Source organism: Lucilia cuprina, chromosome 2, assembly GCF_022045245.1.
Source record: "Lucilia cuprina isolate Lc7/37 chromosome 2, ASM2204524v1, whole genome shotgun sequence".
Lineage (NCBI taxonomy): Eukaryota > Metazoa > Arthropoda > Insecta > Diptera > Calliphoridae > Lucilia > Lucilia cuprina.
Window position 1 is genome coordinate 4445262 of NC_060950.1, and position 16378 is coordinate 4461639.

At 28.1% G+C, this 16378-nt stretch overlaps 3 protein-coding genes across 16 annotated transcripts in view; 2 read left to right on the forward strand and 1 right to left on the reverse strand.

The window, feature by feature from the left end:
• LOC111690741 (sodium bicarbonate cotransporter 3) overlaps positions 1-7425 on the forward strand; it is a 62461-nt gene extending 55036 nt beyond the window's left edge. For 10 of the 14 annotated variants that reach the window (XM_046945204.1, XM_046945206.1, XM_046945205.1 and 7 more), the window contains 2 exons: positions 2298-2536; positions 2826-3186. In XM_046945204.1, coding sequence (XP_046801160.1) covers positions 2298-2536; positions 2826-2994 — 408 coding nt within the window. In that variant the 3' untranslated portion in view covers positions 2995-3186. Of the gene's footprint in view, positions 1-2297; positions 2537-2825; positions 3187-7258 lie in introns of those variants that run through there. The other 4 variants (XM_046945214.1, XM_046945213.1, XM_046945210.1 and 1 more) reach the window with 3 other exon arrangements.
• Positions 7426-10021: 2596 nt separating this feature from the next.
• On the forward strand, positions 10022-12670 carry LOC111690736 (elongation factor G, mitochondrial). Its single transcript, XM_023453278.2, has 3 exons — positions 10022-10217; positions 10338-12358; positions 12431-12670. The coding sequence occupies exons 1-3, from the start codon at positions 10146-10148 to the stop codon at positions 12573-12575; spliced, it is 2238 nt and encodes a 745-aa protein (XP_023309046.2). The 5' UTR covers positions 10022-10145; the 3' UTR covers positions 12576-12670.
• A 258-nt stretch (positions 12671-12928) lies between these two features.
• LOC111690739 (39S ribosomal protein L4, mitochondrial) lies at positions 12929-14033 on the reverse strand. The gene is made up of 2 exons (XM_023453282.2): positions 13278-14033; positions 12929-13218 (listed from the first exon to the last, which is right to left on the reverse strand). The coding sequence occupies exons 1-2, from the start codon at positions 13952-13954 to the stop codon at positions 12999-13001; spliced, it is 897 nt and encodes a 298-aa protein (XP_023309050.2). The 5' UTR covers positions 13955-14033; the 3' UTR covers positions 12929-12998.
• Between the last annotated feature and the right edge of the window lie 2345 nt (positions 14034-16378).

Here is a 16378-nt window from a genome sequence, read left to right on the forward strand (position 1 = left end):
TACCTAAACACGTATTATATGTATAATGCTATAAAAAAAATATATTTTATATTTAATTATATAACAAAAAAAAAACTACAAAAAAGACAATGATTTCCTAACAAAAAAAAAGAAAGAAAAACCAATAAAAACCTAAATCAGCAAAAGATTTTTTAAAAATTTTTCTAAAAATTTAAAAAAGCAAAAAAAAACATGATTTTAAATTTTTAAGTTATTAAGTCTGTAAACAAACTTTAAAAATTCTAATCTATAAACTAAACATCACACATACATTCATACCTTTTCAGCTGTTTGTTTAATTAAAATTTTTAAAGCTTTTTTGTAAACAAAACTTAAGAAAGAAATAATTAACTTTTAAGTAATTGTTTTTCTGAATTATACTATAGTGATTAAATAAAATTATTCACAAAAAAATATCCCCTACACCTACTGTTTACTTTCCACTTTTAATTAATTGGTTTTAAAAGTTTTCAATAATCATTATCGAACCACATTTTCAGTTTTAAGCATTGGTAATTACTTCTTTAATTCTGGTTTATATACATTTATATATCTATTACTCTACTCTCTCTCTATATATATTACTCTACTCTTCTTTCACTTCATTACACGTTTTTCTATTAGTGTACTCCATGGCATAATAATATAGGTGACTGAAATAAAACAGCTGATTATTTGTTTATTTTTGTGTAGAATTTGTTGACATTTAAAGGGCCCTTCACACGATCACACTTTATGTACGTAAAGTCTAATGAAAAAGTAAGTGCCGGTTCACACTAGGAAACCTTTTTTGGGATACTTTTGATTTTTATTATTGTTACTGAACTTGATTCTTGCGAGGTCTGCTGCTAGCTTGGTATAGCAGGTGTAGACCTCAGGCGGTTCCAAGCCTACTCACCAGACACAGAACCGAACTCTAAACAAAGGAGATACAAAAAAATAAATCAATACCGAAACTACACCAACAAATCTATCACACGAAGAGAGTCCGAGACAGCTGTTCTCTTCTCTCTCGCGGTACGAAGTTTCTCGTATTCGTAAACTTATTTTACTTTGTTATTCTTCTTCTTATTCGTACAACACCAAATCACTACGAATAACATGAAGTTTCTGAAACAAAAGAGAATTAAGAAAAAGTTTCTCAACAAAAGTTTCCTAGTGTGAACTAGGTCTAAAATGAATTTCCATTCGTAGACACGATTGGTGTAAAACAATAACAAAGTACGATAGAAACAGCTGTTTCACTTTTGTTGTATGTTTTAACATAAAAATACATCCCTGATATATTTCTCTTCAAATGAAGAGAGCCATACGACTGTTAAATTTTCCATCCATATTTTCTATGAGTGTGTGATGGTTTTTGTGTGATCGTGTGAAACCATTTCTTGTACAAAATGATACAATCTCCTGTCTAATTCTGTCATGATGTACTCTAATCGAAGTTCCCATTTAAACGTTATTCAGCATTACAAGATGAGGTCTTTACGATACGCTACGATACGTCAAACAGAAATACTTATTGAACAAAATTTTCAATATACATGGATCTTAAAATATTTGTTAGGTTATGTTTACTTAGACCTGGTTCACACTGGGAAACTTTTGTAGAGAAACTTTTGATTTTTGTGTGTGAGAGAAAGAGAAAGAATAACCATCTCTTTTTCTCAACCACACAAAATCAAAAGTCCCCCAGTGTGAAGCAGGTCCTAAGAGACTTTATCTTATTAAAAATCGACTTTCTATTAGTTTTTTGTACGTTATAAATATTAAAAACCACTTATTATTTTTTCTGTAATCGGCCTACTTGTTTAGGCTTAAATAGGTTTAACATTGGATTTCATTTAGGACTACATCTTGAAGTTATAATCGAATTCTAACAATTTATATTAAATCAGTTTCCAAGGTTAAGGATTATTAAGATATTTTTGAAGGACAACTATATATAAGTTAAGAAATTGGGTTAAATGTTTTTTAATAAAAAATTAGTTTTAAATAAGCTATAAAATGTCATTTACACATTATGGGACTTGAGTTTTTTTCGAAACATTTCAATTACATCTAGTTCTAAATTAAAAACACAATTCTTTTCCACCACAGCACCAAACACAATTTGTTATATTAAAAATCTAGTAAGCTAGACTTAGAATGGTTTAAATTTCTAGATGTACTTATACTAATAACCGATATTACACCAACTTACATATACCTATATATCAGATTATATACACACAATGTTATATATATGTATTATATATGACCAAACAAAAAAATACCAACCCAAATCCTATTATTTTAAGGATCATCATGATAAGTATGAAAAATACAATTCAACTATGAATCCTGGACCCACGACAATACATATACCCCTGGCAAATGGGGGAGCCAACAACAATGCAACGTCCAATCTACAAGGAAATGTAACACAAGACGTTCAAAGAACAACCATATGGCAACAGGTTAATAAGGATGGTACATCGGCCGATCAATTGATAATACCGGTAACTGCCAAGGTGCGACAAATCAATGGCAGTCAAAAGTAAGTTTTTTAGTTTTCTAATTAATTAAAAATTATTACAGCAAAAATAACTGATAGAGAAATTACCAAAAAAGAATTTTTTGAAAAATTGTTATAAAACCAATAAATGTAGTCCAAAAAAAAACTGTAGTGTTATAAAATTAGCAATTTAATTTAAAGCTAGAAATTTTACTATAATCTATGTGTTTTAAATAACTTTCTTCTTCATCTGCTTTTAAAAATATCATTAAAATTACAAAAAAAAAAACTAAATTTAAACTTAAATTATAAAAAATAAAAATATTCTTAGTAAAAATAATCAACGCTTATCTACCATGAATGAGGAAGATGACGAAAATTTATCAACACCTAAAAATTTCAATAATCTAGCGCTTAAAGTTGAAGCCTGCAAGGATATGACCCACAACGGTTCCAGTAATATTATAGATTTCAGCAAAAATGATATAACACCCGTCTAGATTGTAATGGCACACGTTCAAATGTTTATGAATATCTGTCAATCATGTAGTATTTACTAAGTATTGCTAATATAGTAAAATGTGTGTGCGATATATATTAATCTATAATTTCTCTCCATGTACTATTTGTGAAACGATATTATTTATTTATTAATTATTTATGACAGAAATCGTAGTAGAGATTTAATGTTTTTTTATAAACAAAATAATCTAATTTTTTTTATAATTAATAACAAGTATTAAGATAAAAAATATGAATATGTATTAAGTAATTGATATACATACTTATAAAAGGTATAATAATTAAGATAATGACAAAAAAATTCCATTTACATTATTACATACATACCTATAGTATAAAGACAGTGCTTCTAATTGCTGTTGATAGTTAATTAATTTCGTATTCTATTTGATTTTTTTTTAATAACAAATACAATTCTGTAATTTGTTCAAAGTATTACAAGCTTGCAATGATAGTTTGTTTACAAAAAATTTACTTAACGACTTTTTTTAAGATCAAAGTTTTTGCGACTTTTTCAAAATTTTTGAGCTTTTCAATATGGATTTTCAATATTATATATAATAATATGTCTGTCCGTAGCGATTTTTCTTCTTTCGTCGCTTTTTCCTTATTTTCTACTTTATTCGACTTTTTGCTATTTTGGTTTACAAAGTGCCGATTCACACTAGAAAACTTTTGATTTTACGTGAGAGAGAAACTTTTTTTGATAGACCTGGTCCACACTAGCAAACTTTCTTTGAGAAACTTTTTCTTAATTCTATTTTGAAGTTTCCTTAATGTCCACACATAGAAACTTCTGTTTCAGAAAATACTGGGAAACTTTTGATTTTGTGTGTGGAAGAAAGAGATGGTTGATAATTCTTTCTCTCACACACAAAAGTCCCAAAAAAGTTTCTTAATTGCATTGATTTGTTGTGGTACGAATGAGAAGATAACAAAACAAAACAAGTTTCCGAGTACGAGAAACTCCGTACCTCGAGAGAGATGAATGATGTTCTTTCTCTTTCTCTCTCACGCAATATAAAAAGTTTCCCAAAAAAAGTTTCCTAGAGTGGATTGGCACTTACTCTTCTCATTCGTACAAAAACAAATCAATGTAATCAATGTAGACATGAAGGAAACTACAAAAGAGAATTAAGAAAAACTTACTCATCAAAAGGTGGACCAGGTTAAACTTAACTTATTTCCTACATCTTGTAGGATTATTAAAGCCGCCTTCACACGAGCACACAAGTAATATGATCTGTCAAAATTTTGTGTAGAAGATTACGTATGGGATCGTCGTATGACACTCCTTATATTTTGAAATGATTCAAAAAACAAGCAAGTGACATTAGATCAGGGATATATTTTTATGTGAACACATAGAAATAAAGGGGATACATTTGTTTTAATCTTATTTTGTTATTCTTTTAAAATCATACGACTATTATACTCTTTGTTGTTATACGAATGAAATTATATTTTACTTTTTCATTAAACTTTACGTACGTAAAGTGAGATCGTGTGAAGGGCCCTTAATCGATTTTCGAACAATTGACATTTTGTCGGTATTATTCGAAAAGTCGAAGTCGAATTCGTAATTTAACATTTCTGATATAAAAAGCTATAGAACCCTATATATACATTTTAAACTTGAAATCTTTTCAATTGAAACTTTCTGAATCCGAAGTGAAAAGTGCTAAATTTTACTAAAATTAAAGTTGAATAATACTATTTTGTCCACAAAAGTCTATATATTTCGAAAATCGATTAATAGATTTTGTTTTATTAAATGCGAAAAAAGTGGGAAAAGTCGAAACAAGTTTTTATATTACGATAGAAAAATCTATCTTTAAGACAAAAAGCGAACAAAGCTGTCAAAAATCTAAATTTTTTAAATTTTATTCGGAGAGCAATTAAAAAACTATTTTATTCACTCATTATACATTTTTGGAAACTGTCAATTAAACCAAAAACTAAATAACTTTTAATTTCGTTTTTATTTTTATTAAGTTCAAAAGATTTCTTATGTTTGCACTTTTGAAATAAATTTTAGATTTAAAGAAAACTCAAATATATATAAAAATATATATTAATGTGATATGAAATTGAATCGCACAAAAATTATGTATATTTTTCGAAAAAAAAAAAAAAAAAAAAACTACAACAAAATTTTATTTTTAATTTCTTTAAAGCACAAGATTTTCGAAAATAATTCGCAAACTTAAAAGACATTTTACAAAGTAATATTGAAAAAAGACAACCGAAAATAAGAAGAAAAGAAATTTTACAAAAATGCTTTGATAGTATAGTAAATTTTTAAATGCTTTCAAATACAAAGTAGATTTTTAATCAAGAAAGAAAAATTTTAAAAATAATAAGAAAGCAATAATGTATTAAAGACGTGATACACGGTTGTCAGATCTTACAACATTGTCAGTAAAATATTCAGAAAATGTATAATAATCAGTCAGAAATGTCGGAAAAAGCATTAGCGAAAATGTTGCAAGACAAAACTTGTAAGTTGACAGAATTATTAGACATATTCTTTACATTTTACTGCCAACGTTGTAAAATTTAACAACCGTGTATACATAGCATTACACAACTCGAATCAATTATTAAAGATGTTAAAGGACAGATGTTATTAAAACAATATATACAAAAGCTAATTTCTATATAAACTCGTTTGAAAGCAACAAATTTTAGCAAATTTGTAAGACTTGAAAATTAAAACAAGTTTATAAAAAAAGTGCTAGTTAAATTAATTTCGATATATATTTTTTTTTAATTTAGAAAGAATGCAAGGTAATGTGAAAAATAATTAATTTAATTATAAGGAGGCTGTGTTTCATTTGACAGAGTGTGTTGTAACAAATTTGGCTTAAACTTAGAGTAGAAGGGGGACCATACGTCACTTTTTTTTTGAGGCGGCCTCAAATTAAAACCACAATATATATTTTTAATTTTTTTTCTTGGTTCGAATACTTAGATATGTTGGCTTTAGTTTTATTTCTTTCAACATTTCTTAAGTCATCCTCATGTACATATTTTTTTAACTTATCCGCACTGACCAAAAACGGCGATACCGCCCCATCCATGGGGTAAATTCGCCAAGGGGATGGGGCAGATTTGTCATTAGTAAAATAAAAGAAAAAATTATAAAAACTTATTTTGTTGTTTTATACTTTAATTCATTTAACAAAGTATAATAAACCAGATATTTATTGTTTATTTCACAAAACTTAACAAAACAAATTAAAACAAATTATTACCGATTTTTTTCTATATTTTAACCAAATTTTGTTCTACATCACAAGCATTACATATATTTGGCGCATGTGCCCCACGGGCTATTCTGGGGTTTAGTTTTAATTTTTTTCGGGCTTCAAATTATATTATCGAAAATTTTATTATGTCTTATTGTTCACTATTATTGATATTCTAATACTGACCAATATATTTTTTCTATCCCATCATATGTAAAGTTAATGTTTCAAATTTTCAGGGATGATAGATAATCGATAAACGAAATCAAAATTTAATAATGCGATAAAATCGATTACTCGGTTTTCAAGTTATTCACATTGCCCCTATGTGCCCCTATGGCGAATGATCCCCCTTCTAACCTAAATAATTTATTTAAAAAAAAATACTTAAGATTTTATTTAATACAAATAACAAAAAAACAAATAGTCATTATTATCAGTATTTTATGTTAATTTGCTACAATTATAAATTATATTAAAACAATAACTAACCTACAAAATATGTAATATATTTATTTATATTTAAATAATTAAATGTCAAAAATAAAACATTTAAATAAATAGCAATTTTAAAATCCCTTTATTATGGTTTTATTCAATAATTTTTAGTAAATATTTTTACAAATAAACCAAAAAAATTTTTTTCATTAAAACCAGCAAATCATTTGTTGTTTTATTTTTATTATATTTGTTTTCTTTTAGTTTATATTTAGTAAATAGAAAGTGTTGTTGTTGCTGTTGATGTTGTTGTTTATTCTTGAAATATTTGTAATTGATAACTTTTATTTACATGTCCAGCACCTGTCATCATTTATTACAAAACATTTTATATTCAAAACATTTATTCATTAGTTAGAAAAACGAAAAACAAATTGCATGTTTTAATACATTTTGTCAATTTGTGATTTCTAGTTTAAAAATATATTTAACTACATATTTCAAAATGTCAATATTTTGAAAACTAAATTTGAGCTTTATTTATAAATTTCAGCACAAAGCATTTAATTCGTCGATGCAAATATGGCACGGATATACAAATACAAGTAGTCGACACTTCTATGTTTCACCAACAGAAACCTCGGTTTGAATCAATGATTTGAAAAAAAATTTTGAAACACAAAATCAATGAAAAAAAATTGATCTCTACAATAACTAATTTTTTAAGCTATCATTTTTATTTGTTAATTTTTTAAGTTAATTGTGTTCAAATTTGTATTTTTACTATAAATCAAAAAGAAAAACAAAAATTTCAAGGAACTACAACAACAAATAACACTTTAAAATATTAAAATTATCAAAATTTTATTACGCAATTAATTGGCAATTTTTTTTTTTTTTACAAACAAATTGTATTTTGTTTTAATAAAAATACATATATTAGTTTTTAAAAAAAAGTTCTAAATTTCTTCAGAATATACATATAAAACTTAGTCGAATGTCTTCTGAAAAATAATCGAATTTATTTAACTTTTTATTTAATTACAAACGACATCTAAGAATTTGCATTTAAACCAGAAGTATTAATACAGATTTGACAGAAAAAATGCATATGCTCAATTCACAATCGATGTCGTATTGTTGTAAGTCATAAAAATATTTCAAACACAATTTTTTGTAACAAAAACAAATCAATAATAAAAAAATAATACTACATACTACGATGCAACCATACAACACTGATTGTGAATTTTACAATATAAAAAAAATTCAAAGTTTTATAAGTAGACTTTTTTCCGAGTAAAAAACATATATTTTTTAATAGATTTTGACTATATTTTGAGGATTAAATTAAACAACAATCTGTATTTATTTAGCTTAATACCAACCATTCGATTTATTAAAGAAATCAAACAAACATTAAACGAAAAAAAGAAAACTGTACTCTACGTATTATCCCCAATACCGTTTAAAATAAATAGATGATAACGAACATATCAATCCTTTAGAAAACCTTTCTCTTTTTTTTTTGTAAAATACTCGTAAATATAGAAAATATTTTGTTAAATTTATTAAATGTAATTGATAAAACTAAAAAAAAAGATAATAAAGAACGAAAAATGTATAAATTATTTAAAAGAACTGTATTACAACTCAATTTACCAACGAATCATGATAAATAGTAACTGATACAACAGTGCCTTTAAAATTGTATTATCGACTTTTTGTTTCAGCTACTTATAAGACTAAGTCGATAATACAGTGTTATAAGCACTGTTATCTTTTACCATAACATTTTATGAAAAGTCGACTTTTTGAATGTTTTTTAATATGAACTGTGCAACATTTTTACTATTTTACAATTTCCGAGTTTTTTTTTTCGTAAAATATATATAAATACAAATCTTTTGAAAGTAATGTTCAAGATAAATTCTAGGATATTTTTACATACCATACATTAATGGTCATTGTTGAGACAAAAAGTTTTTTGTTAAATTATAATAATTTTTATCACTTTTCGACTTTTCCCGAATTTGTTCGACTTTTTTTTATAAGATAGTAGATTTATCGACTTAGTACTAGGGTTCTATAGTTGAAACGAAAAATCGACTTTTCGACTTTTTGCATTTTATGAAAAGTCGACTTTTCGACTTTTTGCATTTAGTCAAAAATACATTACTTGAATTTAATGATGAAATTTTAATAATTTTTATCACTTTTCGACTTTTCCCGAATTTGTTCGACTTTCTTTATAAGATAGTAAATTTATCGACTTAGTACTACGGTTCTATAGTTGAAACGAAAGTCGACTTTTCGACTTTTTGCATTTTATGAAAAGTCGACTTTTCGACTTTTTGCATTTAGTTAAAAGTCGATTTTTCAACTTTTTTCATTTAATTAAAAGTCGATTTTTCGACTTTTAATATTTTATAAATAGTCGACTTTTCGACTTTTTCCGACTTTTTACGCCTTTTTCGACATTTTTAGACTTTTTCCGACTTTTTTCGACTTTTCGACTTTTTCCGACTTTTTTCGACTTTCTGACTTTTATTTACAAAGTCGACTTTTCGATTTTTTTCATAGACCATAGTCAAGTTATCGATTTTTTTGGAACAAAATAGTCGACTTCGACTTTTTGACTTTTTTCGACAAAAAATCGATTGTTCGATTATTCGAAATTGATTTATAGAACCCTACTTAGTACAAAAATGTTCACTTACAATTTTTCCCGCAAAACGATTCTTCGTTTACACAGGCCGACAAAATTTGTAAAAAGTCGATAGCATGACGTCATCACTTAGGATTTTTAACTTTTTCATAAAATGTTGTAGCCATCTGAAAGTCAGTCTATTATGTCAACATAATAATATATAATATTTGCTTCTTCTTCTTTCAGATATACTCACTTGAAACTTGATACAGTTTCAATGGACAAAAACTGATAGATCTTTTGATTTTCCGACTATTTTCCTTCGAAGGGAATAAATTGTTCACAACAATTGTGAACGATTCATTCACAATAGTACATTTTGTATGGAACAGCTGTTCAATGTTTACAAAATTTCATCAACAAATTCCACAACAGGGGAATTTTTTTCACGACAAAAAAGTGAAAAGAGAACATATTTCATGTGAAATGATCATTGGCAATAAGTATGTATATAACAATGTTTTATAGAAAAAAAAAATTCACGTTTCAGTCAACTTAGCGACTTTTTTTTGTAGAAAATAGTCGACTTCAACTTTTTCGACAAAAAGTCGATTTAAACACAACCCTGCAAATAAAACCCTACTGTTAAGAATTCTTCATCTTCTTTGTATCTGTTTCACACATGTTGGTTGTTTGTTGGTGTTGCGGAGGGTCGTTGGATTAAAATTGTGTGTTTTTCTAAAAATTTAAAAGAAATTAATACGAAATTATCAATAAAAATTGTTTAAAAATGACTTTAATAAAACGCCTAGTGAATAGTAATTTAATTTCACGTTTAAATAACATCAAAACTTTAAAACAAGTAAGTAGAATAAAAATAAATAAAAAATCTAAGAGGTGGGAGGGAGGTTATGTAATGTAATAAAAATTCAATGTAAAAAATGCAGCTTAAAAAAAGAAACAAAATTTCTTTTATTCATAGAATGGCTACTGCACCCATTTGAAGTTTGCCGAACACAAACCCATTGAGAAAATCCGTAATATTGGTATTTCTGCCCATATTGACAGTGGTAAGACTACATTGACCGAACGTATTTTGTTTTACACCGGCCGCATTGCTCAAATGCACGAGGTAAGAGGTAAAGATAATGTAGGCGCTACTATGGACTCTATGGAATTGGAAAGGCAAAGAGGCATCACCATTCAATCGGCGGCTACTTATACTTTGTGGAAAGACATTAATGTAAACATTATTGATACACCTGGTCATGTGGACTTTACTGTGGAAGTAGAAAGAGCTTTGCGTGTTTTGGATGGTGCAGTTTTAGTACTGTGTGCTGTGGGTGGTGTGCAGAGTCAGACCCTGACCGTCAACAGACAAATGAAACGTTACAATGTACCCTGCATTGCTTTCATTAACAAACTCGATCGTATGGGCTCAAACCCCTACAGAGTATTGTCGCAAATGCGTTCCAAAATGAATCACAATGCTGCTTTTATACAGCTGCCCATTGGTTTGGAAAATGATTGCAAGGGTATTATAGATTTGGTGGGCGATAAGGCCATGTATTTTGAGGGAGACTATGGTACCAAGATACGTTACGATGAAATACCCCAAGATATGCGTACGGAAGCGGCAGAAAGACGCCAAGAACTTATTGAACATTTGTCGAATGTAGATGAGACTTTGGGAGAAATGTTCTTGGAGGAAGCAACACCAACTGAAAACGATATCAAGGCTGCCCTACGCAGAAGCTGTATTAAACGTACCTTTACACCTGTAATGGTGGGTACAGCTTTGAAGAACAAGGGTGTCCAGCCTTTATTAGATGCCATCGTCGATTATCTACCCAATCCCGGAGAGGTAGAAAATTTGGCCTTCATTGAAGAAGAGGGCAAGGAGCCACAAAAGATTGTCTTAAATCCTGCCAGAGATGGTAAAGATCCTTTTGTTGGTTTGGCTTTCAAATTGGAAGCTGGTCGTTTTGGTCAACTTACTTATCTTAGATGTTATCAGGGTGTTTTGCGCAAGGGTGACAATATTTTCAATGCTAGAACTAACCGTAAGGTGCGCATAGCACGTTTGGTGCGTTTGCATTCCAATAATATGGAAGATGTAAATGAGGTTTATGCTGGCGATATATTTGCCTTGTTTGGTGTTGACTGCGCCTCTGGTGATACCTTCACCACTAATCCACGTGATGGTCTCTCTATGGAATCTATATTTGTACCCGAACCTGTTGTATCAATGGCTATTAAGCCCAATAATCCCAAAGACAGAGATAATTTCGCAAAGGCCGTTGCTAGATTTACCAAAGAGGATCCTACTTTCCACTTTTACTTTGACAATGATGTTAAGGAAACTTTGGTTTCTGGCATGGGTGAATTACATTTGGAAATCTATGCCCAACGTATGGAACGTGAATACAACTGCCCCGTTACTCTCGGCAAACCTAAGGTAGCATTCAGAGAAACTTTGGTAGCACCTTGTGAGTTTGATTACTTGCATAAGAAACAGTCTGGCGGTTCGGGTCAATACGCCCGTATTATTGGTGTCATGGAACCTTTACCTCCACACCAAAATACATTACTTGAATTTAATGATGAAACTGTAGGAACCAATGTACCCAAACAATTCGTACCTGGTGTAGAGAAGGGCTTCCGTGAAATGGCCGAAAAGGGCATGTTGTCCGGTCACAAACTTTCGGGTATACGTTTCCGTTTACAAGATGGTGGTCATCACATAGTAGATTCCAGTGAATTGTCTTTCATGTTGGCCGCTCATGGCGCCATCAAAGAGGTATTCCAAAATGGTTCTTGGCAAATTCTAGAACCTATTATGTTGGTGGAAGTAACAGCTCCCGAAGAATTCCAGGGTGCGGTTATGGGTCAATTAAGTAAAAGACATGGTATTATAACCGGCACAGATGGTGCCGAGGGTTGGTTTACCGTTTATGCTGAAGTTCCTTTGAACGATATGTTCGGTTATGCTGGAGAATTGAGGTAATTATATAAAAACTTTTCATTTTGAATATTTCAAAAAACTAAATGTTTTCCCATTTCTTTTGTTTACAGATCCAGTACACAAGGTAAAGGTGAATTTACTATGGAATATTCACGCTACTCTCCCTGTCTCCCAGAGGTACAAGAACAAATTGTACGACAATATCAAGAATCTATGGGTTTGGGCCAAACCGAAAAAAAGAAAAAGAAGAATTAATTTTAAATTTATTTTAAAACCATCATTTATGTTATATTTTTAAGTCGAATTATTATTTACTAAACAATACAATAACCAACCAAGCCATATGCAAATTTAAAGAAAAAAACTTTAATAAAAATTAGCAATTTTTTTGTACAGCTGTGATATACAAAAATATGAAAAAACCAGAGTTTTATCTTATATTTTAGGAAAATAAAAAAATGTACTAATTTTTTTAAAATATTTTAAATTTTAGTTAAAATTTGAATATTTTGAGTGAAGATACTTTTGGTGAAACACTTAGATTTCAATTTCTAGAAAGAAACTCGAATTAGACTTTTAGTTGAAAATTTAAACTTGGCAAAAAGAAATAAACAAAAATTTTACTTTATTATTTTTATATATTTCATTTGAATTATTAATAAACAAAAACTGCAAAAACTAAACTTGATCTAATTTGAACTTTTGCTCCTTAGCATAAGCATCCGTGCGATGAAGTTGATACAACAAACGTTCTTCAATGTGTTTAACAGCATCTACAGTCAACACCAAAGTATCATGTTTCAACATTGAATAACAGTTTAAGCCATAGGCAGGCATTAGGTTAACAAAACCCAATTGATCCGTGGCATAACAAATATTTTCGGGAAAGATATCGTTCCTACAATATAATTAAATTAAATAAACTTAAAATTTGCAGCATTCACAAAGCAAACTTACTTGTCCACTATTAAGACAGATGGACCCCAATTTCTTTCCTTTATTAGATCAAGTATGAATTCGGGATCTCTGCTAGGTATTTCAACATCTTTGATTACATGCAAATCATCTTGAGCCAACTTAACACTAAGGGTAGATGTTAAACCCAAAACGCGTTTGAAAAAGGGCAACATATAGAAGTGAGTGGTAGGTGAACGGGGCCCATGAGCTACGCCACCACCTTTTAAAATAGGTGATCTTAAAGAACCATGTCTTGCTCTGCCGCCACCTTTTTGAGGCCAAGGCTTACGACCACCACCACGTACTTCCGCTCTAGACTTGGTGGTGGCAAAACTTACATAACGATATTTACGCTGCCATTCAATATTCTCCTGTATAACATCTACCCTAGGTTGAGTGGCAAATACATCGGGATGCAACTCAATCAAACCCAATTTTTCTTCAGCCACACCATCGAAACTTTCTATCCAAGCTTGCCTGCAATCTTTTAGATTCACTGGAGAATACTGCTCAAAATTTTGTGGCAAAATTAAAGCCGGTGCGTTTGTTGACTTAACAACTGGCTTTGAGGGTTCTTCTTTAATCTGCTCAGTAGCGGTTCTAGCTGTTGCAGATTGTGATATAGAACGGACAGCAGGAAGCAGCCTTAATGTAGTTTTGTTTAATAAATTTAACATTTTTTGTGTATTTAATTCATATAATTAGAAAAAATACACATACGCGTGCAGACTGCTGGTTGACTGAAGAGTAATAATTTTGACATTTCAAATCAGCTGTTTGGTACTAACAAAAATAGAGTTGCCAAATTTAAGTTATTTTGTTTACTTTTTTGGTAACACCAACACAATCACTACACAGTAACAAATATTAATAACGATTCACATTCACATTTTTTTTAATGAAAAATTTTACATTTTTATGAAAAAATTTAGATTTTTAGTAAAAATAAGTTGTTTATTAAAAATTCGAATAATAATTAAGAAGATTTCTATTAAAAGTCAAATTTCTAACAACAAATCACATTCGCAGTAAAATATTATTTTAAAATAATATTCTTATACTATAAAACTTATGTTTGTTTTGAATTGAACATTAAATTAATTACTATGTGAGGTTGTATTTGTCTATCAACATATATATAGTAAATTTATAAATTATATATTATCCAATAGAAATTAAATACTTTAAAATTTTATGAAAATTGTATGAATTTAAATTAAATTAATTCTAAAAATATTACAATTTTATAATTCCTTTTTTGAAAATTCAAATTTGTTAAAAAAAATACATAATGTCTCTTTTATTTGCAGCAGCAAACATGTAAATTCGATATTGCTGAGTCTACAATACTAGGCTGTTGTTCATTGAACTCTGAGTCATTTTAGCTCGAAGAACTGATAGTCGTGAACGCCCCTTTAAGTTATTCATATCGTTCATTTCAATTGAAAATAAAGTATAGAATTACAGAATATAAGCGTATTATTCGATTTGTCTACTATTTTCAATTTGACATAAAACGAAACGTTAAAACTATACCAGTTTTGTCATATATTTGTTATTACTAAAATTTCTATTTAAATTTAGATATGAAACGCCTCAGCCTATAATGTTCTGTTAAAAAAATGGTAAAACCTTAAATAATAATAAAAAAAAAGCGAAAACGCATTTGTTTATATAACTTCTGTAATTCCCCATTATTAATCAATTTTACAAACATATGTATTCCGTTCTGATAGTTTAAAATTAATATTTAAATTCCATTTTGCGGGCAATTTAGTATTTATATAGTTTTATAATTGCGGTTAAAGACTTGTCTTATTTGAAGTATATTTATAAATAATTAAACAAATTATGAAGTTATTTTAGTATATATCGCCTATTTACTTAAAGACTGTCATGACTCAATAAATAAAGTTTTGAGAAAAGCGACTTTAATATGATTGTTTTTTTAATTTATTTTTTTTAATTTTAAGAATTATTTTTTATGTAAACTTTTTATAAGTAGATTATTATAAAAGATTATGGGTTTATATTGTCTAGGTTTTTGGAATAATAAAATTGAAATTGCAAAAAAATCATTTCACATAATTTTTTATATATTTGTATAAAAAATTACTCTTCCATCGAAAATAATATATTTAAAAAGTAAGACGATTTTGTAGTATTCAGTTCCAAAGTATGATTTTAAAGTTAAACCAGTTTTCAAGTAAATGAATAATATTTTATTAATAAATTTTACTCAAATTTGTGAAACATTTACTCTTCTTCAAATAAATTTTACAAACAACAAAAACAAATAAACTCAGATTGCTTTAAGATCTTATTACCAAAGGATATATTTTTAGACTATTTGAATCAAAACTTTAATGTTTTTGAACTATTTTTGATAATCGATAAAATCCCTACAATAGTTTTATATTCTTTAGCATTTTGAATTTCAAAATCATTGTGGTTATACATATTTTAAGATATTTTGAGTATTTGAGTTAGAATACATATTTAAGAAAATTGATCTTTATATTTCTTATATCAAAAGAAAATAAACATTGAATCATTTCAGTGCTTTGTAAATTGTACCTTTTTATAAATCTGAAAAATCCCCTTCATGTGCCACTTTTAAAATTTATAAAAGGAAACTATAAAAAATCAAATAATTTAATATAAATATAGTTTAAGTTAAATAGTACTGAAGATGACTAAAATTATTCATATATTTTTCAAAAACAATATTATAATAATATAGAATAAAAATGTTTTAAAGTTTTTATACATAGAAATTCTTATCATTATTCAAATTAATAAGATTAAGTGTAGCTTAGGGATTTATTTTTTTAGAAAAGGTGATTTTTTTTATAAAAACAAAAAAAAAACAAATTTTATTTAAATTTAATTGTTGCAAATAATTATCAATGTGTTAAAGAGTTCAATGGGTTTTAATTACGTTACCTCAATATTTTCATTTTGCTGACAATTGGAAAAAACATTTAATACCAATTTTCAGATTTTTGTTCTTTCACAATTATTACCATCATATGTATGTATGACTTTTTAACTAAAACGAAATTCCATATTACTAAGAAAAATACCCATAAGAATCATCA